The sequence below is a fragment of the Xenopus tropicalis genome, chromosome 7 (genome assembly GCF_000004195.4).
Source record: "Xenopus tropicalis strain Nigerian chromosome 7, UCB_Xtro_10.0, whole genome shotgun sequence".
Classification (NCBI taxonomy): Eukaryota; Metazoa; Chordata; class Amphibia; order Anura; family Pipidae; genus Xenopus; species Xenopus tropicalis.
In genome coordinates this window covers 25,814,145-25,838,273 of record NC_030683.2, presented here as the reverse complement: position 1 = coordinate 25,838,273, position 24,129 = coordinate 25,814,145, and the positions used below count along the sequence as shown (strand labels likewise).

Below are 24,129 nucleotides of genomic sequence, written 5' to 3'. Positions count from 1 at the left end.
TGTGGCTGTAATGTGACAAAATGTGGAAAAGTTCAAGGGGGCCGAATACTTTTGCAAGCCACTGTACGTGCCAAGTGCCATTTAGTAGCAATGTCTTTCTTCCAGTAGAGTCTTCTCTGTCCCTCACATCTGAATATGAACAGAATTTTGGACCTGATCCATATGTAGAAGGAGTTTTACAGAAGATGAAACTCCGCCCACACCTTCGTTGTAGTCACCTTTGGCACAACAGCAGTTAAAAAAGATTCCATTAACATATATATTTAATCATCATAATAACCCACAGACACCAATCAGAAAGTACCATTTGCTTGAAAAGAAACATCTGATTGGTTACTAAGGGTTACAAGACCCCGTGCAAACATTGCAAATCTTTAAATGACCCCGTTATATACAAATAGAGCAGTGTCTTACTTTATTCATGCAGTGATCAGCGTACAGGGTTAAAAATTTCATACGAAAACAAAATGGTGGCCCTGGGGAAGTTGTGGTTATAAAAAAAACAAAAAACCTTTTTAAAGGAACAGAATACACTTAAAAAACATTTGCTAATTATTGAGGACTTGTGTAAAAAAATAGTTTTCCACTAATTTGAAAGCTGGGTGACTGGTTCAGAGGGCTTTAGCTACATTAGAACAAAGCAATGCTTTCTCTAAGCTTCTGAGTGGACACAATTAGTTTGATCAGATCCTCTGTTTCTCTGAAGGACAGGAAGTGCTAAAGTTTCTCTGAAGGACAGGAAGTGCTAAAGTTTCTCTGAAGGACAGAAAGTGACAGGAAGTGCTAAAGTTTCTCTGAAGGACAGGAAGTGACAGGAAATTCTAAAGTGAAATTGGCTTTATATTCTTGTTTAGTGCCAGAAATAGCAAGAACCCATAGATATTCCGTAATTAAACCAACAAGCTCAGCACAAGCCCTATTCATTGAGCTCACATTATACAAGGGACACTGTCACTTTAAGGGCTTCACTCAGCCAACTGGCCCCTTTCTAAGATTTATTTCTTCCCTCGACAAAAGATATACGGTAATCTGATCACATAGGGGCTTCTGGGTATCTGAAAACCCAGTAGAAACATTATTCCTGCAAACAATTTACGTTTTATATTGAACAATTTTTGTCAAAATTCCATACAGAGCTTTCCCGTATAAAGGACAGAAGCTCGGGCGCTTACAGAAGGGCCCAGTTACTCGTTACCATTGTGCCGTTCCTCGTATCGCCGCGCAACCCCCATCAGAACAAGGAAAATGCGGCTCAGTGCGAAGGTTTTTTTCTGCTTCATTCATTTTTTTATTGCCCAATTGGTTCATTACATTTTGAATCACTGTTACATAGGCAGCCATGTTCATCACTGTCACACCATTGTAAACCACATCAGCAAGTTAAATACATAAAGCTTTGCCTTTCAGGAAAAAACTAGACACTTTAGTAACAATATTACAAAGGTTTCATCTTCGAAAAAACCAACTGGAGGGGGGAAAAAAAACTTTTTGAAGAATTCACATCGTAAAATTAATTTATTCCAAGTAAAAATACAAAATAATATGAATGACATTGACCAGATCTGAAAGTACCTCTGAAGAACAACAGTATTAATGGTTGGAGAGAGAGAGAGGGAAAGCACTCTAAAGTAAAAACAAAATAAAAAAATGTAAATGTTTTCATTTTTTTTTCTTAGCAAAAAATCTTTCTAAAAATAACAATGACAATTTTGTCTCCGTACAAAGGCTACATTACAATTGAAAAAATACCAGCATGAAGAAAAAAGTACATATCTGACAGTAGAAAAATGATTTTTTTCTTTTTTACGGAACCCACAATGTTTGCAATGAAAATAAATCTGCAATAAATTTATGCCTTTTTTGATTTTTTTTTTTTCACTTTTTTTTTTATAGAAACAGTACAAACAGTATTGCACGTAACGACAAATAATCAAGATTAAGTCTGCCTTCGAAATATCTAATTCAAGTCTAACAACAAGAAAAGGCAACCAACTGAACTGATACATCCAACAGCTTAGTTTGCAGTTCAAAACACATTATTATTTTAAAAAACATTTTTATAGGACCCTGTTGAACCCATTCGCTGTGAGAGAGTCCTTTAGTGCAACGACTGCTGACTCCTCTTATAGCAAATAGATTATTAGACAGATTTGGGGGCGTATTAGATATACAAATAGAAGGGGGAACACAAAGGAACAATTTATTTTTTTTTAGAATTTAACAAAATAAAAAATCTTTAAAAAAATACAGACAGAAGAATTCTTTCATAATTCTGGTCAGTCATGCATAATTGACGCTTAATTACAAACATACAAATCAAGGGAAACCATAGAAATCACAATTTTTTTTTGTACTTTCTATTCATCGCTTCCAACACCAGATGCGTAATATACTAAATGTGTGGGTGTGTGCACTTGTAGATGTCGATTGACCAAACGTCTTCGTTGGCTTTTATTGTACAGTAAAAGGGGCGGATTCTGCATATAATTAGGTTACGTCGACGACATTAAAGTTACAAAGATCGAATATCTCCATATTTAAAATAAAAAGTAAGCATGAACAAAATGAAAATAGCAATCTTAAATCATTTTCTTGCAAAATTAAATTAATATAATATAATATATACTTTTTTCTGAATAAACTTACTTAGAAAATATTTTCTTTCCTATATTCAAAATTGAGGTATTGCAAAAAATCAGGTCAGAAAGTTTTCCTTTCTTTATCTAAAAAAAAAAAAAAATATATAAAAAAAATATATATATAGAAAAAAAAAAAGGGGGAAAAAATATGAAAAATTGCCCAGATACAAAGTAGTGCATAAGAATTTTTTTTCTGTTTTACAGCTGACACAAACTACAGTAAAGAAATACATTGGGGCATAGAAAATTCATTGAAGATAATTAATTTCAAAAACCCATTGGGCTTACAGCAATGTAACCCTAGCACTGAGTGCTTTAGTTGGACTGTACTTCAAGCACTTTAAGCAAAACTAATTCTTTATCAAGCCATTCCTTAGAACTTAATCATAAAAAAAAATTTGAAGCAAAATACAAAAGAAAAATGGTGAATTCTTTAAGCAGCCAGAGATGCTTTATAGGCAGTTCAGCTTCTCTGGGCAAAAATGTTACTTAGTGTCTCAGATACATGCTACCATCTGATCATAGATAGGCAGGGGATAACATAAGTACCTCCCTCACACATAGTAACCATCTGCAGAACCTTAGTCTTTGCTTTGAGAAAAAAAAAAATTATCAGGACAAAAAATTTCAAGCTTTGCAGGATATGTCCAGAATAAAAACCCTTGTTTCACTCAGCAAAAGCAGATTTCTAAGTATCCTTGCTGTTAGCAGTCTTGTGCCCTGTAGGTAAATCCATAAGATAACATTTCCACCTAATCATTGGTAGTGTATATAACAAAAAAAATTGTTGATGTGCCAAGGCTGGGCTAAGACATTATTTATAAATGCATTTTTAAAAAAAAAATAAAAAAATAATAATTTTAAAAAAAATTGCGGATTGGGACATTTTGCTAAATTTTTAATGTGCCTAGTCTGAGCTACGACACTATTTATAAATGCATTTTTTATTTTTAAAAAAGAAAAATTATAATAATAATAATTAAAAAATAAACCTAGCGCATTTACTAAATTGTTAATGTGCCTAGGCTGGGCTAAGACATTATTTATAAATGCATTTTTTATTAAAAAAAAAAAAAAAAAATATATTGATTAAAAAAAAAAGTACATTGGGACAATTTACTACATTTTTAATGTGCCTAAGGCTGGGCAAAGACATTATTTATAAATGCATTTTTTATAAAAAAAAAAATATTGATTAAAAAAAAAAAGTACATTGGGACAATTTACTACATTTTTATTGTGCCTAAGGCTGGGCAAAGACATTATTTATAAATGCATTTTTTATAAAAATAAAATAATAATAATAATTATAAAAAAAAATAAGTGCATTGGGACAATTTACTACATTTTTAATGTGCCTAAGGCTGGGCTAAGACACTATTTAGATATTGGTTTTTTTTTTTAAAAAAGAATAATTATATAAAACAAAACTAACGTGCTGGGACAATCTGCAAAATCTGGGCTAACATATTATTTATATAATTATTATAAAAAAAAATGAAGGGACAAAATAAAACTAATGCATTGGGACAATTTGCAAAATTGGTGATGTGCCGAGTCTGGGCTAAGACATTTATATATTCATAAAAAAATGTATAATATTAATAAAAAAAAAACGCATTGGGACAATTGGCACCAGGAGAGGTGCTTGTAACTAAGAAAAAGCTTGATTTCATAACTACCAGCTATTAGCTGTGAGATACACAGAGGCCTTTAAGTTACATCTGATCACAGTACTTGACATAATCACTTAACTACATAAAATAAATTGCACAATATAACAGAGCACCGCAAAGTATTTTCATCTACCATTTGTTTGTTTTTTTTATATTTGTATAACAATACCCTATATCTAGGTTTCATTTATTTATTGGTTGTAAATACAAAAAAAAAAAAAAAATCTGCAATGAACAGATCATATCTATTTCTATGCATTACAGATAAGACATGCCTTCCTCCATCATAATTTAGTTAGTTAATAAGCATTTTGCTTGCCTATATAGAATCTTCATTTGTTTTTGTTGTTGTGCACTGTGGTCAGGCTTTATACGACATGGTATACAGAACTTTTTCTATTGCATGCAGCAACCTGATTAAATAAACATGCAGTCAAAAATATCGACCTTCCGTGGAAGTTCTCTATACCGATTTCCAGCAGCTTTTTTAACTGTTTTTAATCATATATGTTTTTCCCCATTTAATCACAGATACCCTAGCCTGAATAGAGTATCGTGGGTAATACCATTTTTTTGTAAGTAGCAGCAAAAGCTATTGCAGCATAAATTTATATAACACTAAAAAGGTCTATTCCCCTCACACCCCACCCTGAAACAAATAATAAAAAAAATAACTGCACTAAATAAAAAAATAAAAATCTGATTCAACATTTAAGTTATCAAATAAAGTCATGATTTTATATCCCCATCAACGCTGGAGATGTTGCAGGTTATTCTAAGCCGGGAAGGTAAATACCATTAGACTTCACTGTGTTGTCTTATTAGCGTTTGAGCTGTTGCTACACTGTCCATTGACATGATACATTGGGGAGGTGAGCGGATAGGGACGGAGGGGAGGAAGGGTAGTGTAAGTCGTGTATCAGTAAAGTAAGTGCAAGCTCCAGCTGGAGCCAACTATTTTGCCTTACCCACAACAAGATGGCAGTGAGAGGGGGCTTGCACCAGCCTAATGAGATGTCTCTACTGACAAGAGTCCTGCATACAGAATTAAGGTACCAAGCAGATATTCATATCAATCAAAGTGCAAAAATCAGGACAGTTACACTCTGCATTATACTGGACACGAGGTTCAGTAAAGTGACTGCAAATAATATATATAATAAAAGAGAACCTAAAAGGAACCATTTTGCTCTACATCCAAAGGAGTAAAAAAAAAGAAAAAAGATCCATAATACTTTCTGCCCTCATCCCCCACTCCCGTATGTGTGCTAAGGTCAGTCGAGGTGCTCAGCTCCAGCGGAAAGGGACGTGGCGCGGGCGATCTCCTCCCTCTTTCACCAGTGGTTTGTGGAATTCCCTGCCAGCCCGGGAGTGGATGCTGGCCCAGCAGTACTCACAGTAATACTGCAGGCAGGTCACATTGGCACAGAAAAACGGAGCAAACTTTCCACCACAGCGCGTGCCCTGGCATTCATCGCACATCTGATCATCCAGCACATATGGCTTCACTTCCACCTGCAACAGCACCAATAAAGATTTCAATGAATGGAAGGATAAAATCATAAAAGAAACATTCTTTAGATTAATTCATCTGGAAAACAGATCAGTTTTTTTCTTCCATTAGTACCAAGAATTTGCTAGAATATACAGCTCCATCTATGCAACATCTTGCCAGTTCCTCTACTGGTAGGAATGTGAAATTTCTCTTTAGCCATTTTCTTGTGAAGGTGTGTATGTTTGTGTATATACTATATACTATATATATATATATATATATATATATATATATATATATATATATATATATATATATATATATATATATATATATATATATATATATATATATATATATATATATATATATATATAAAATCTAGTGAATATTGGTGCACACCGGGAATAATTTAAAACATAACTTTTATTATTATAAATACATTACACGACAGGCCAACGTTTCGGTCTGTATCTGTAAAAATACAATGTATTTTTTTGTAATGTTCTATGCTATATTGTCAGTTCACTTTAACTTGCACTCTGCACGTGAGGGTTAACTCTCCTAATTTTCCTCCTTATGTGTTTTAATATGGTTTCTCCTCGGTACAGGGTTTCTGTCTCTTTGGTGTCTGTTTCAGTCACGGGATTGGGTGGAACCCTGTCTCTGGGGGGGGTGTGTCTTGTTTTTACTATTTATATTTGAATTGGTTTTAAAGTGACTATGGTCTTGATAAAGGTCTCAGATACAGACCGAAACGTTGGCCTGTCGTATAATGTATTTATTATAATAAAAGTTATGTTTTAAATGATTCCCGGTGTGCACAAATATTCACTAGATTTTTATTTTTAATGCTTAATTGGTAGCACCCGGGTCTATGGACTACGCTTAGGAGTGCTGAATCTACGTATTGTGTGTATATATATATATATATACACATACACATACATACATCATATTTTAAAATGGTGCAAAAGAAATTACATCAATTATCTGAAAATATCAGAATGTCTAATTTTACTATAGAAAAAAGGAAAGTAAAAGCATTCCATGTATTATTCTGAACAGTAAACCAGAGCTGTGGAAACTCCTAATAAATTTAAATTATAATAAAAAATATACAATATGTTACAATATCCTATTTCAAAGATAATCGTTATAATAAAGTACTTCCCTGCTGTAAGAATAAAGAGCAGTGCAAAGTTGTTTCACTAGTGTCAATTCCAGCTGAGCTATTAAAACCTTATAGCCCTTAGTTATAGATTTAGGCCCAAACTTGAACAGAATCCTCATTCATGTTGGCAGTGCCAGGCTTAGATGGCCAGTAGGGTAGTGTGTCAGCTTCCTAGTCACTAGTTCTTTGGTTTATTCCCAAAAACAGACACCATCTTCATCCAGCTTTAACATTGCTGAGCTTTGGCAGTGATAAAACACCTTTTATGTTGTGTTCTTTCAATTAACATGGAAAATACATTTGATATCGAAGTTGAAGGATTTATGTACCAACTTCACAGGCCTGCCAAAAACAGTGCTAAAATACCTTAATTGGCGACCAACTGCTTACCCGCTTGTCTATGTCATTGTGCTGGAGTTGGACAAAGCGAGCACTGATAGCAGCGATGTAGCTCTGCTGATTGGAGAATGCCACTCTGCCAGCGCCCTTGGGGTATTTCAGTTCTGGGTCTGTGTCGATGCCAGCATAGCACACGCCTCCGTATAAGCGATCCATTATCATTGCCAGCTCAACTGTTGGTAGATCACATTGATATAGCGGTTAATAACCCTAACCCACCTAATGGCATAGATATCTGCAATAATCCACTCAAAGACCCATCAGAAGATCGCATATTTGCTTAAAAGGGTGAGACTGTGCAAAGAAAAACCACAGCAACCAAATGGGCAACCCCACTTTTGGCCAACCCGCACCCAACCTTAACTCGGTCCCCTCTAATCCGCACACAATCGTAACCCGCCAAGCCTTGATATTTATAGTCCCGCGTCTGACTCGCCACACTGTAATATCACTGAAGGCAATAGATGCACATTTATAAATACTGACATCTGGAGGCGCCACATTAAGATCATGGGTGGGGTGGGCAGATGGTAGGCTTGTTCCAAACCTGCTGGCGACCTGTGAAAGTTGTGCTTATGCCAGCCCACCCATGGCTAGTATGGCTACAACCATTCTGCAAACACAGGAAGATGGAACTCAATGTATCAATAAACACAAAGGCTCCCATAAAGGGTTGCAATATTTTGTGTTATTTTGTAGAATGATAGAGATATAGTGGTGGGACTGGACAAATATTCCAACCATAGTGCTCCAGAGAGCGTTTGGTGTGCATAATCTAGAAGGCATCTGGTAAGGGGCTTGTCAGGCTGTGCCCCTACTTCCCACAATTCCCTCTTTCATTAGTTGCCTAACATTATTTGGTAAAGACTTAAAAGGTCTTCTATTCTAAACTGCAATGAGATGTCTCTTCATTCTTTCAGACTAAGCCCCCATTCATGGCACGGCCCCAACTGCATACCATTCAAGGCAAAGTCTAGGAATGGAGTATGTATTATAACTGTGAAATCCAAGTTTTACATTTTTATTGCTTTTTTAATAAAAAAAAAGAGAGCTTATATGCGAGCATGGAACAGAAGGCTAATATTAAGAGCTGTGTTGTCAGCTATTCTTTTTTTATATAAAAGGGGATACAAACAGATAAAATGATCAGGTCAATATGTAGTTGAAAACATTGCCCAATCAGTACTACAGTCCCGCTAAGCTGGGGGAAGCTGCTGCATCCATTCACATAAATAATCTGCTTGAGGGAGGATCCTAAACAGGGAGGATTATGACTGAAGAAGTCTTCACAGCCAACTTTGGTCCAAGGACCACAGTGTGGCAAAGCAGAATCTCATTGAGTATTTGGAAAATATGAAGTTGCTAGTATGACTTGGATAACCACACAGTAGAACTTTCTGCCATAATAGAGAGATGTGCAGGGCTATGGGAAGCTGCTCCGTCACTTCCCCAGTACAGCAAAAAGGAACAGATTTCAGCCGATAAATGGAGGCTTCTAGGTGGAGAAATCTCTTGCATTTACATTTAACTTTACATCCACTTTATTTTCCTAGCAATCCCAGTAAATACTGCAATTACTGCATGTCAGTTACTGCATGTTAATAAATCTAATAATCATCTTGTGTACAATGACAGGCAGTGTAGAGAACGTAGGAATTCAAAACCCACTCCATACAGTGAGACCTTTTAACACTGATCCTCAATCCTCAGCTGGAAGACAAAAGTATTGACATTTCTTCTGTATTCTAAACTGTTAACTGCACAGAAGCAAAAACTTACCAGCTCGTAAGGGCCGTGGAACACCACCTACAAATATAGTTTTCCTTGGGTCTAGCGGCTGAGAACCATCCATCACAAAGTCACTGTCACTCAAGTTCCAGGGTCGAATTTGAACCTGAAAGAATGAGACAAGAGAAGGTATGGTTTAACTGTCCCTTGGAAAAGTCAAGACAACAGAATATCTTAAGTTCTAATCAATCGCTGTAAATAGTTTACAGTCCCTCAGCAAATATATATGCCGTGGCAGACAGGGAGATTAATCGCCTGCGAAAATGCCATCCCACCAAATGCCAAATGTCGCCCGCTGAAATGCCATCCCACCGACGAGAATGTAAATCGCCGGTGGGATGGCATATGCGGCGCCACGATTTCCCCGAAACTGCGGAAGTTGCCTTGAGAGGAAACTTCCGTGATTTCGAAGAAATCACAGCGCTGTGTATGCCATCCCACCGGCGATTTGCATTCTCGCTGGTGGGATGGCTTTTTGGGGAAATTAGTCACCCGCGACAAGTGAGATTTGTCGCGGGTGACTAATTTCCCTGTCTGCCACGCCTTTTATACCCTCTGGGTTGGGCAAGATCTACAGTATATTAAAATTTTTTCTTATCTGGAAACAATGTGCAATGTGTAAATTAAAGGTGGCCATACACAGGCAGATTTAAGCAGTCGATTCGTGTCCTTCAGTACAAGCCTGTTTGTGTATGGGCACCCCCAACTGGCCTACCCGACCAATATCTGGCCTAATATTGGGCAGATCCAGTCGGATTGGGGACCACATCGGCTTATTAATGCGGCCCTTGATCCAACAGGTCCTATTCCCATCATTGTAATTCAATTTTTTTGGCAACCAGAGGCTTGCAAGCAACATGTTGCTCCCCAACCCTTTTTATATGTTGCTCCCAGTGGGCTCAAAGCCATGTGTGCTGCCAAACAACCCCTCTTGTAGGCTGCCAGTCCACACGGGGGTTACCAAATAGCCAATCACAGACCTTGTTTGCTACCCCCAGAACAAATTTTATGATATAGAATCATGCACAATGCTATGGACTGGGGGGGGGGGGGGGGGGGCAGATATGATAAATACACTGGAAGAAGCCACATATACTGTTTTACAGGTATGGGACCTGTTACCCCTAATGCTCGGGACCTAGGTTTTTCGGATAAGGGGTCTTTCTATAATCTGGATCCCTATACCTTACGGCTACTAAAAAATCATTTAAACATTAAATGAACCCAATAGGATTGTTTTATGGGCTTATTAATCAGTTATCAGTTTGTGAATTGGAGCGTTTTTTCTACTTTTTTTAAAACAAAAAATTGAATTTTTTTTATTTATTAAAAAATCTGAATGCGGAAAAGTCTTCCAAATAAAAAAACATGAATACCTCAAATTGGTTCATTTACAAACTGAAAAATAACTCACAAATCTTGAATTGAAAATATGACTTGATATACCCAGGACAACTCCCTTCAACTTCTACATAAACTCACAAGCTTTTAGATGGTAAAGCTTTACATTCAAGTTTCAGGGTTTTTGCACTTAATAAATATCGATCATTTGAATTTTGAACCACAGTTCAACTACTGGGAGTTTCAGAAAAAAATCTGAATTGTGGCAAAAATCTGAATTCAAATGTTGATAAATCCCCCCCTTAGTTAGGATCAGGTTCAAGGTTTTATTATTACAAAGGAAACCAATTTGTACAATTGTAATGATTTGCTTAAAATAAAGTCTGTATTTGTTATTACCATTACATCTTTAAAACCTTACTGGTTTATCCTTGATGGTTGGGCTGGACACACACAGGTAAAGCTTGCCATCTTCCTCTAAACACGCGTCTATCAGAGCCTGCACAGAGCTTTCCTCTTGGAAGAGCAGAAAGGCATAGCCTATAAGGGGGGAAAAGCAACAGAATCACCTTCATGTCCAAATCGCTTCAAACATATTTATCTCCATAATCCATGTTCCAGACAGGTAAATATATATAGTGTCAAATGATAACCCTGTGGGATGGACAGAGAACTCTGTTAAGGAAGAGATAAGTGTTTCAATATTTGCTCAGGAAAAGAAAGAAACAAACAGAAGAAGTCAAGTGTCCGCTAAATGAAGCCCCATTAATTATAACTCTGCACATTTACCCAGGCTGTTTGACCAGAAGAGAAAAACAAAGATTTCCTAAAAGATAATGAGCACGGACTGCAGGAAAGAACTGAAAGTAAACTACGCTGATGTGATAGAGTAGAACAAAGACATTGTATAATCGCTAGGAACAAATGTGCCATAAGTCACCTTGAGCACAGCATCATGAACGGCGTGCCGACTAAGGTATCCTCTAATATCCACAACACTGATAAGCTCTGAGGGCGTATGAGTCTGCCTACAGTCAGTACAAATCCCATTAATCCCATACTGCTCCGCTGGGGCATAGATCCTTCCCACAGAGCACTGCAGTACTCAGGCCACAACTGAAACAAAGGCCAAAGAAGAGCAACCGGGCTGGTAAAGCAAACGAACATCTCAGAAAAAGCTGCTTAATGGTCACCAGGTATAAATATAAAAAGATCCTTTTCCCCAGTACAGGTCCTGAACTATCAGAAATGAATACAGTTAGCACAGAGTTGTTCCAATGACAGGTATGATTCCTTTTTGGAGTCGAGAGGCAGTGTTGGTTCCTCCTTTAAAGGGCAACTCCACCCCAACACAACTTGAGCTTTTTGAAAAATAAACATAAGTTCAAGCAACTTGAAAATATACAGCAATTAAACAATATGCAGCCTTTTCATGATTTTTAATGTAACTATATGGTTTGGAACAGTTCCCTAAGCCCCACCCCCTGTTTCCCTGCTGATCTGGCTGACTACTTTGAGACTCAAATAAAATTCAATAGTAGTCGACTATCCTCAGCCTCCCTTCAGCCTGCATCCCCACAATTCCCTGCACATGTAATGTCAATAAGGAACATGACAGTGCAATGCATTGTGGGTTATGTAGTTCCTGCATGCTGTCTGTAAGCTGTGGAGAAGTTGCTACAATCTGTAACATCAGTGTTTTAGTCCCTCCTCCCCTGCCAGGATTTCAAATGATGCAGAAATAGAAGAACTGTTTTGCAGCTAGGTCTCAGCATATAAAAATGGTATGTATTCATACATTTTGAAGGAACAGATACAGTGATAGATATACTAGGGGACCTTTAACAAGTTTTGGGTTGTAAGCCGGAGTTCCCCTTTAAGGGAAACTGATCTAGAAGATCTTTTAGGTGCAAATCTAAATTTAACACAACCAAGGATTCACATTTTTCATTAGAATGTAATTACTAACTTTTGCAACACATATTATTCATAAGTTGAGGGGCGTATAGAAGTGCCTGAAAAATCTCCTCCCTTAAAACAGAGTAATTGCTACTTATTCATTTCAAATTCAACATTCTGGCATTTCCCAAATTTTGGGTCTCACTCTCGCCAATCTTCTACTACGACTACTACCACTAACTACCACTACTACTACTTCTACTTCTACTACTACTACTACAATAGCCTCCAGTAAAGCCACCATGGTTAGCCTCTGTAGCCCACAACCTTGCATGTCTCCCTCTACACAACCACCCTTCCTACTTCTACCTCTCTCCTGCAATCGGCTCTCCTTTTGTCCCAATTCAACGCACTCTTTAAACCAGCCGCCCCCTTAACATGTGTGTCTTTCTTTCCTGCTCTCAGTCAGGACAAAATCATATACAGACTGAACTTTGCCATCTCTTAACTTGTTCATAAATGAGTTTCAGTGCATATTTCATACATTTCACACATATCTCACAAAACCCTACTATTGTGCATAACCTACCAATTTTAAACCAAAGCATGAAATTATAAACTATTCATTCTACAAAAAATAAATATAGTACATGAAAAATGAACAAACATCTGTTTAATCACGGAACGCAATGGTGCTCACATATCTTCCAACACTGGCGCGTCTCTGCTGCCGACGGCAGCTGCTGCCTGCTGGCTCTCTCCTTACTGTTTAGCCAACAAGGTGTTAGGGAAATTGAAAAGGAAAATAACATGCTGGTAAGTGTGTATGGGGAGCGCAGACTGAACGCTTGCCTTGCAGCAGTAAATAAAAGAAATGGCTCACCTACCGGCTGCCTTAATTGATCTAGTTCAGCGTGACAAGTTTCTCTCCCCTCATTCAAACCAATCCATTTCATGTTAAATAACATAAAGCCCTTTATGTAGAGATAATTAGCTGTGCTGGGAACAGCCACATAAGTTGTAACAGAGAATTGTGTTGCTGCTGTTCTTAGTGTCACTGCTGAGAAGTTTGTTGCTTCAATTGAGTACAAGTATTAGCTTGGCATTCTATAGAGCCGGAGTTGGAGAACAGCGCCAATAGCAATGCAGGCAGCTGGGACCCACGATCTGATGGGGGAAACTACACAATATAATATACCCTACTTACTAGAGATGGTAAAGGGTTTGGGCAGATTCAGTTAACACGACACAAAAACAAAGTTAGCAGTGATCATTCGTGGGACTAAAATAGATAAAGGGGTTAATCAACTAACATTGTGACAATCATGTTTACCAGTGGAGGTATCCCTAGCAATTAGATATTTAAGAATATAACAAAAGAGGTTTACATACATGCATCGACAATGGCACCCAGTTGGGTTCAATTGGATACTAAGGCCATTGGTCTATGAGTGGAGTGAGTGAATGTTTGGAATCTGAATGACTGCCCCAATGGTCAACCAACTGCCTACATCAGTATATTGGCCAGAGAGGAGAAAATAATACCACTGGCCTCTAGTTACACAATCATTTTATCAGGTGTCCACACCAATAGCCATTCTTGTTTGCAACCCCTGGGCTAAATTCTAACAATCAATTGGTTATTGATATCAATTAGCCAATGCAGCTCTTGTTTTGCACCTTATGACAGACAGACAAGACAACTGAAAAGGATCCTTAAAGCAGTCTCTCTCCCATTAGAGAAATGGCATAAATAAGTAATGGACAGAGATCCCTTGACTTCTGCTTACACACAAGGCCGTAAGCTGTGTGTGACAGGGACCTCCTTCCTTTTGTGCCTTTTAATACTTGGAACTGAATTAAATATATTTTTATGTTCGGTTACTGTAAAATTAAGAGGATTGTGTATACATATAGTGTATAAATAGTACATTAATAGTACATAAATTAATACACACACACATATATATATATACATATATATATATATATATATACACATGCATGTGAGCTGAATACATAAAAAAGGTACATTTTCACAAGTCAGGGTTACCTTTTGGGGGGAAATAAGATTTGCTTTCCGCTTTGTGAGGCCAGTCCACCACCAATGGTCCAAACCTACGGAAGCTTGCTGTGATCTCATCTGTACAGAAATAGAACACGTTAAAACCAGGCATGTGAAGCGGATGCACTATACCCTATTTATTATCAGCCTCTTTCCTGAAACCAACATCATTATCTCTTGTTATCACACTGAGACAGAGTTTACCTTTCACATTTGATATATTTTACGCAACTTGTTTCTAGCTGAGAATAAAGGAATAAAAAGGGTGAGGGGTTTCTATTGGATGTAAGAATATTGCCTGCGCTTTTGTATCATTGTAAGATCTGTAGGCCTATAAACCAGTGGCATGTGTAGCACTGCATTACCACATTGTACTGATGGCAAAACATTGCCAATTACACGCCATTATTGTTGATGAAAAGCACTCTATCAGTCACATCCCATTATTGCCCGGGGTAAGCACTCTGCTTATGTGAGCTATTAGTGGGAAAATGGGGAGATACTTGCACTGGTTGCCCCTGTTTGACAGTGTCTTGAACACATAGCATGAGAAGCACGGTACTAAAGGATCATGTGATGAACATTTAAACCCTATTTAGACAGAGCCTAAGGTGTTAGATGGCCAGAAGACAAAATTATTTAAGTGGGTAACTTGGAAGACCCTAAATTTTTCCTTGCGTTAAGCACCCTGACGTTCGAACTGTTGAGTAAATTTGAAAGATTTAATATAAGTTTCATCATAATGGAAACAGAAATACAGCCTTAATTGGGTGGTCCTTTTGTCTAGAGCTCACTCTTGTAAAATCACCAGAAATCCTGTCTCTATACATGCAGGATTTGTGCCAAAGTCAGTTATTTTGTTGGAATTTATTTGTGCTGGAATGTGTATGAGCTCTAATATATGCGCTAGGAGAGGGAGCCCCCCTTCCAAAGATATATTAGATCTGTCAATCAAAATATGACCCTTGACTTCTGCATAAAAAGAGAAAGAGGAGAGACAGATACAGAGAAGGGGAGAGTTAAGAGTAACTTGGTTATTTCATTACCTTCATCAATGTCAGGAGGCAGGCCCCCTACAAACACCTTCCGAGAATAACGTTCTATCCGTTCGCCGTTCTGACAATGCGTTGGAGAACTCAGGCCTGATGATAATGACTGGTCTCCGTGGCCATCTCCAAGGAATCCATCTTCAAAGGGAAAGAGTGACGATCGACCTGGAATATAAGAACCACATATATGATTAAAGATACATAGGATGCTAAATAGACTTCAATTCACAGAAAATTGTCTATTGCAGTATACTTTACTGAGGTATATAGAAAAAATTAAGCACACGATATCCTGCTTATAAAACTAAAACATCCCATATGACTCTGTGGCAGGTTTAGGGGACACGCAGAGGGTAAAACTGACCAGTAAAGACAACGATTGAGCCATTCAGCAAACTGGGGCCTTGGGAAGATTAAGCAGTAGATAAGCACACTATGGGCAGATCTTTAAACTTGCCTAAAGAGCGGAATTTGCACAAGAATACTATTATTCTGGATCCAAAACCAGACCAGAGTTGGCCCGTGTTGGCCTGGTTATGTCAACGGATAGAGATTACTATGCTTAAACAAAATGAGCATGTTCCACCCAATACCTGCCACTTACTTCATCGCGCAAGATTTGCTGGCCTGATAAAAACATAGGGCACAGAAGTAAAAACAATGCCATTTTTTAAACCCAATAAATTAAAAAACAACTGGAGTATAGAATTTTGTAAAAATGATTTAAATATTTTACATAGATTGCTGAATATGATTTTTCTGCAACATACAAACAACAGCTGCAAGTGAAATAGACTATAGGTTACCAAGTCCACCCCTTTACTTGCCCGGAGTGAATAGGCAATGAATGGGGCTCAGAGCGCTGCTGATCTGCCTCTCTATCTGTTCCACCCACAGTGAATGACGTGCGGATCAGCAGACTTTTCCATCTTTCCTTTTACAATGTGTGAATTGTCAGCATACGCCTTCTATTCACCTGTAATACCCATGTCTAATCTTATATTCTCTATTCATTCCTCCCCTATTCACTCCACATCTGTGAGTCTCATCTAAACATAAGCTTTTTTTTAATACTTTTCCAATAATATATTCATCTCAATGCTATGTCTGTATACAATGTTTCTCTCTCTTGCCCTGTTGTATAAAAATTATCTGCAAACACATTATCCAGAAAGCTCTGAATTACAGGAAGGCCATCTCCCATATTCCATTTTAATCTATTAATTCAAATTTAAAAAATTACACCCTTTTTCTCTGTAATAATAAAACAGTACCTGTACTTGATCCCAACTAAGATATAATTACCCCTTATTGGGGGCAGAACAGCCCTATTGGGTTTATTTAATGGTTAAATGATTCCCTTTTCTCTGTAATAATAAAACAGTACCTTGTACTTGATCCCAACTAAGATTTAATTATTCCTTATTGGCGGCAAAACAATCCTATTGGGTTTAATTAACGTATAAATGATTTTTAACAGATTTAAATTACAGATCCAAATTACAAAAATATTTTTTAGATATTTACACTTCCAGCACTAACTGCAATTTTTTTTAAACTCTGCTTTTTCCTAGATTTCACCGTGTAATTTCCCAGTGTTTCCCACTAAGTAGCATCGGACTCAACATGCTCATGATGCACCAATATGGAAGCAAATTAGCATCAGTTTTGGCAAATTGTGGGCAAGTATTATATTGCCTTTACTAGAAGCCAGCGGGGGGCATGGATTGAGAGTGAAAATACCATGTAATTACTTTCCACAGGTAAAGCTGTGGCCGGAGAAACCCCCTAAGGTTTGTGCCATATGATGAAGGGGTCAGACATGGCGGCGGGAGCCCACTGAGCAACACTGTATCTTGTGATCAGGTACAAGGGAATGGTATGTGGAATGTGTATGGGTGGTGCCTCAGCAGGGGCCCTATGATACTGTACTTCTCTCTTTTCTTTAAATCTGCATATCTATGCTCACAATGCCAATGACAGTACCTCTTATTATTTAGTTAGGTTAAAAATAACTTCCATTTTGACCAACATTTATGGAATTCTTTCAGCTATTTTCTGATTTTTTATGTTTTTTTCCCCAAAGGGAAGGAGGGGTAATTAGGGACAGGCTGAATATGGATTGAACTTGGAAATTCAAAAGGATCCCCAGCTCTTTATTTTGCCATTTCTTCAAACATTCTTGACAGTCAGGGAATGAATCGATAAATTGACACTGGTATCCGCTTTAAAAATGTGCCAGAATGGCTTTGTGCAGCTAAACACCTTTATGTGCAATGGAGTGTTAGTGCTTGGTGTTACTCAGCAGCAGCAGCATTCCTGCAGTGAAAGGAGGAGAGGCCGCTTCTCTCACGGAGTGCATGGCTCACACAGACACACACCCATTACAGGAAACAAATGCTTCTATAGCAGAGCACACAAACAGGGTAGGTAAGGGCAGTGGGGCATAGTCGGTGACTTGGTGCATGTACTGGCTTAATACATGGGTAGGAGGCAGAGTCCTTATATAATACATGATGGGGTATGAACACAGATCAGTGCTACTTCTGACAGTGCCTAACCCTATTTGTGCCCCTCAATGCAATCTATAGAGCAGCACTGGTACCCTGGCAGCAACCCTCACTGCTCACAGGGGGTACAGACCAAGCTCAGGACTGTTCCAACAGAGAAATTACACCCAGTAGCACAAAGGCTTCATAAAAATATGGAAATTACAAAACATTGCCCCTTTAGCTAAAGACAGAAGCAATATACATTTCCAGCGATCTTAAACTGCATTTTACATGCAAATAGTTTTAACAGCAAATATAAGCAGTTTTATGCCAAACTGTGTTAAAAAAAGTTAAATCATATATTTATAGGCAAATACTGTAAGTTAATTGCAGTTTTGGGGCCAAGACAAAACATAGTAAGTGTTCCCCCTGTCCTAGTAGCGGGGGTCTAGTCAGTATTATAGCACTAAGGCACCTTGTATAGTGCAGTTTCTTTGTTGGATTTGAACTTGATGGACTGGTGTGTTTCTTTAGTGTAAAGTAATTACTGGAGAATATTAGAGGGCTCATTTACTAACATATGTGCTAACTTGCACAAGCGCAATTGCCAATACCAACCAATCAGGACTTTGTTTGTAGCTGACTGTTCAATTGCTGACTGAATTCTATTGGTAACTGCACATCTGCAATTTGATTGCTATTTTGATACCCAGGGGCTAACATTACCTTGGTGCCTAGCTGCACCGCAATAAGAGCAATAAATCTGGGGAATTACTCTGCTTGATGTGCTTCAGGTCCTGGGCTCTACATTTACCCCAGATGAACTAAGTTCCCCTTCCAAGCTCAAGATAAAATTAACTTTTATAGGCACTGGGGATTGTGGAAACACATATGTAAGCACAGGCAGCAGAATCATTTTAGTAAGTGGTTTCTTCCAGTTGGCTCCTCCTCCTGTGTTTGGTTTTGGAATCTGAAACATGGACCAAACCAAGTCCAAAAACATCTGTTACTGTCAACTGTTTTAATTTCTCACATGGGATTCTGATATTTGTTACACGGGGTGTTTCTTATCAGGGCAGTCAAAACGGGGCCTGGGGGGATACAGGAAAGCAGGGGGGCAACAACATGCAGCCCTCTGTTGTTGAACTGCTCCCTTTATCCAGTGGCTGAAAAGTTAATGGATAGATTGGCCTGGCAGTCCATAAGTGCTCAGATGGTAGCCTGTCAACAGAGGGCTGTAGGTTGGGCAGCCTTAATGCAAATATCTAAACACCATACACAACACACAGATGGAGCAAACAATCTAAACATTGGCAAAGATGGCTCAACGTAGGTCATTTATCCTTTCCTGCATCCCTTATGAGGCCTTACTTGTGCTGGGGGCCCAGTACAAATCCCCTCACTGCTCCAGTCTGTAAGGGGCAGTATACAGATTAAAGGAAAAGTAACACAAATTTTTTAAGTGAAAAAGCTATTCTACCCTGCACCAATAACTGCCCTATCCTGCAAACCCCTTAGTATTTTGAATGCTTTAAAAGAAAATACTTGGCTTCTTGTCAATTGAACTAAGGCGATACGGCGAAGAAAGGAGCAGGCATCAACTATGCGACGATCGACTGATCAAGTCTAGCCTGACTCCTTCCTATACAGAAGGAAGGCTAGACTCGATCAATCGTTCATCGCATAGTGGATGCTGCTCCTTCCTTCGCCGTATCGCCTTAGTTCAATTAACAGGAAGGCAAGTTTTAACAGGTATTTTCTTTTAAAGCATTCAAAATACTAAGGGGTTTGCAGGATAGGGCAGTTATTGGTGCAGGGTAGAATAGCTTTTTAACTTAAAAAAATTTTAGTGTTACTTTTTACAGCTTTCCCAGCATGGAGGGTCCTCAGCTTTCAAGTTCCCAGGACTTGCTGCGCACATACACAGAACAGGATCACCCCACACCATCCTTAATTAAGCACAGTAGGAGGACTCTGGGGGAGCATGTCAAGTGTTAAAGTCTGTGCCAGTATTAAGCGATAAAATGAAAGACGCAAAAGGTAGGAAATGATTAACTGCAACACAAAGAGCAAGTTGACTTTAAGACATTTCCAATACATACAATGAAGCACAAAATCAATACATTAATCAATTACACAGGAACCCAAAAACATACATCTTAGTGATTGTATTCCCAGGATTTGAGCAAGCAAGAACACCAAAATATTCTCATTATATTTACCTCGCCTCCGACCATAGCTCCTGGCTGCATGTGAACAAAGGAAATTAGGATGATTAAATGAATATAAATACACTAACAGTATTACTTTCCCTTATTTAGGATATATTAACCTTTCTATACACTCTGTAAATACAATATTTTACCAAAAGACATAATGCACCAGCAGTCTCACCACTTTATTACTAAATAGAGATTTTTTGGGGGGGTAATTTCTATTGTGCCAAACCCAACCCTATGTTGCTGATCAGTCACAGACTGGCAATCTGTGGATTCTGGCAAATGCCAGGGTGGCTGCTATAAGATGCCAAAGACATTGGGCCGTCGAGGGGCTGTTTGGGCCTCTGTGTGCTGCATTCTCTGTCCTACATTCCTAACCCAAGTCACACAGGAGGGCTTTTCAGGCAATAAACAGAAGTGCTAGAGTGCTACTTGGTGACGGGGGTTCAGCAGTTTGGGGAAAAAACCTTGGGGTGTTGCCTGGGTAGTTGAGGACATACTGGAGTTTAGGCATGCCTTAACCCTACCCAGTTCTGTGCTCCCTCTCATCTAATTATTGGATACTGCAGAGCTTGACATTTCAGGTGAGTCTTGACTGATACTGACAAACTCATTTTAAAACAGTATATGAGTTACGGATGTTTAAGATCAATCTCCACCCAAAAACTAGATTTGGTTTTTTGTTTGTTTTTTTTTTTGCTTTTGCATAGGAAAAAAAATATATCATTCAGAGCAACTTTCCAATATAAATGAAACATTTTCAATGGCAAATGTAACCGCTTTTGAAAGCAGCATCTGTCCTCTGCACTCCTGGCTCTGACTCCTGAAACAGTGTTGCAAGCCAGCAGCCTAACAGACCTGGACAGGAACTTTGTTTATCCATTTGGGTCCTCTAGGTCTAATTGTTAAAACAAACACTGTTTTTCAACCCTGACAATTTTAATGTTGGACAGTTGCTTAGAATTACATTTTTCTTTCATTATGCAAAAAAGGGGGCTTTAATGAATAAAGTGATAGGATGTACAGCTCACATACAACCATAACAGGGTAATGTAAAAGGCAATAAATTTGCCCAGGAGCAGTAACCTATAGCAACCAATCAGCAGGTAGCATTTACTGGTCACCTTTAAAAGCAAAAATCTTATTGGATGCTATGGGTTATTGCTCCTGGGCAACCATAGTTGCAATCATTTTATTACATATGGGGGGCTTAGGGTCACAACATTGGTTTACAGCCGTAGTGGGAAAATGGCCAGCTTTTGAATCAAATTTTAAGAATAAGAAACATATTTATTAAATTAAATGTAGTAGTTTCCCCGCCTCAGTGATCTGTAGACAGAAAGGGGGCAGGGAGGGGACATTCTTCTCACCCCCAACCACTTTGTCTTTATTGGTGGGTACAGGTGTCCCCAACTGCATCCCATTCCCCTATCTGTCATTCCCAATAGTTCCATCACTAACTGGCAGCAAGAGAAGCCTTGCTTTTATTCTACATTTCTGCAGAAAACCTATTCAGAGTGAATCACTTCCTAGACTAGAACTTTATTTCTCCCTTCCCAAGCCCCTGCAACGTTAGAAAACCAAGCCATAAAAGATACATGAATAGCAATCATAAAGCTTATTGGGTTAACATCATTTCGTACAAAATAAAAACCAATCTGAAGCCAGTGTTTATCAAAAGTAGGGCAGCCAGCAGAGAGGAAACTGTGAAAATGCAGAAGACTGTTCTGCCATGATAACACTTCAAACGCACAAAGCATGCCGCATTTGTAATATTAAAAAAAACCATCTGGAGAAAGTTTTGCTTCCAACAAAATTTTAATTTGTCAGGTTTTTTTCCTCCTTTGTTTGGATTTTCGACTCAACACAGTAGGAAAGGAAATAAGACTGAGGCCATGGAACGTGTGATAAGAGCAAAACTATGGGGCTTGTAGCATGGGCCAATTAGGAGCTTACACGTACACACGTATAAATAGCAGCAGCACTCACTTTACAACATATAAATAGGAGGAGCACTCGTTATACAACATATAAATAGGAGGAGCACTCGTTATACAACATATAAATAGGAGGAGCACTCGTTATACAACATATAAATAGGAGGAGCACTCGTTATACAACATATAAATAGGAGGAGCACTCGTTATACAACATATAAATAGGAGGAGCACTCGTTATACAACATATAAATAGGAGGAGCACTCGTTATACAACATATAAATAGCAGCAGCACTCGTTATACAACATATAAATAGGAGGAGCACTCGTTATACAACATATAAATAGGAGGAGCACTCGTTATACAACATATAAATAGGAGGAGCACTCGTTATACAACATATAAATAGGAGGAGCACTCGTTATACAACATATAAATAGGAGGAGCACTCGTTATACAACATATAAATAGGAGGAGCACTCGTTATACAACATATAAATAGGAGGAGCACTCGTTATACAACATATAAATAGGAGGAGCACTCGTTATACAACATATAAATAGGAGGAGCACTCGTTATACAACATATAAATAGGAGGAGCACTCGTTATACAACATATAAATAGGAGGAGCACTCGTTATACAACATATAAATAGCAGCAGCACTCGTTATACAACATATAAATAGGAGGAGCACTCGTTATACAACATATAAATAGCAGCAGCACTCGTTATACAACATATAAATAGGAGGAGCACTCGTTATACAACATATAAATAGGAGGAGCACTCGTTATACAACATATAAATAGCAGCAGCACTCACTTTACAACATATAAATAGGAGGAGCACTTGTTATAGAACATATAAATAGGAGGAGCACTCATTATCCAATATATAAATAGGAGGAACACTTCTTTATCAAATAAATAGAAGCTCTTACCTAACAACATATAAAAGGGAGGAGCACTCACCCAACAAAAGGAGAAACATTCACATAACATATAAATAGGAGAAGCACACACTTAAAGCAACAGTAACACCAAAAAATGAAAGTGTTTTAAAGTAAAAGTAATTCAAATGTAATGTACTGTTGCCCTGCGCTGGTAAAATTGAGATTGCTTCTCTTGTCATTACAAGTCCGTACTTGTCTCCTGCTAGGTGTCACTTATGTATCTGGTGGATTTATGGTATGATACAAAAGCTTGTGAACCTCAACACAGTCCCAGAAATTTCAATAAGACCGATGTCAGGCTTTGACTGCTACATTGTAGGACATTCACCTTTTTGTCCCGGAGTTGCTCCAATGTTTCTTTGGCCTGGTGTTTGGGATCACTGCCCTGCTTCAGTTTTTTTTAGCAGACTGAAATAGGTTCCTTTGGATTATGTCCCTGTATTTTGCATTATCAGTTCATCCTCCTTTTTCACGTAATTGCCCAGCCCCTGCTGATAATAAGCAGCTCCACAACATAGTTTACTGTAGATTTGTGTCAACAGTTCTGCACAACACTGGCATGTAAAGTAGGTGGCAGAAAAGAAGATTTTTGGCCGATGTTTAAAGCAGGGCTGTGGAGTCGGTAGATAAATTCTCCGACTCCTCAGTTTCTGATACTTCCGACTCCACGACTCTTCGACTCAGACTCCTCTGTTTTTAATATGCTAATGTATTTTATACATTCATACAGTCAATGAAAAGCTTCATGGTCACTCAACGTGTTCGTTTATGCACTGCGTGCATTGGGCTTTATTCTTATAGCAGAGAAGTAATTCATTATGACTGTTTGTGAATTGGGACATTTAAACTTGCTTTATTTTTTTATTTATTCCCATTTAAATTTAGTAGGAGTCGGAGTCGGTTCATTTTTTGCCGACTCCGACTCCAGGTACCCAAAATTGCCTCCAACTCCGACTCCACAGCCCTGGTTTAAAGCAGAACGTGTGGCACAAATATAAC

The 24,129-nt window shown here is 38.2% G+C and overlaps 1 protein-coding gene across 6 annotated transcripts in view; it reads right to left on the bottom strand.

The window, feature by feature from the left end:
* Nucleotides 1-1,864: 1,864 nt before the first annotated feature.
* cpeb3 (cytoplasmic polyadenylation element binding protein 3) overlaps nt 1,865-24,129 on the bottom strand; it is a 70,221-nt gene continuing 47,956 nt past the window's right edge. For 3 of the 6 annotated variants that reach the window (XM_031905061.1, XM_012966552.3, XM_031905064.1), the window contains 6 exons: nt 15,523-15,690; nt 14,465-14,554; nt 10,934-11,052; nt 9,163-9,277; nt 7,375-7,556; nt 1,865-5,830 (listed from right to left, as the gene is read on the bottom strand). In XM_031905061.1, the coding sequence (XP_031760921.1) occupies nt 5,603-5,830; nt 7,375-7,556; nt 9,163-9,277; nt 10,934-11,052; nt 14,465-14,554; nt 15,523-15,690 (902 nt within the window). In that variant the 3' untranslated portion in view covers nt 1,865-5,602. 6 annotated transcript variants of the gene reach the window in all.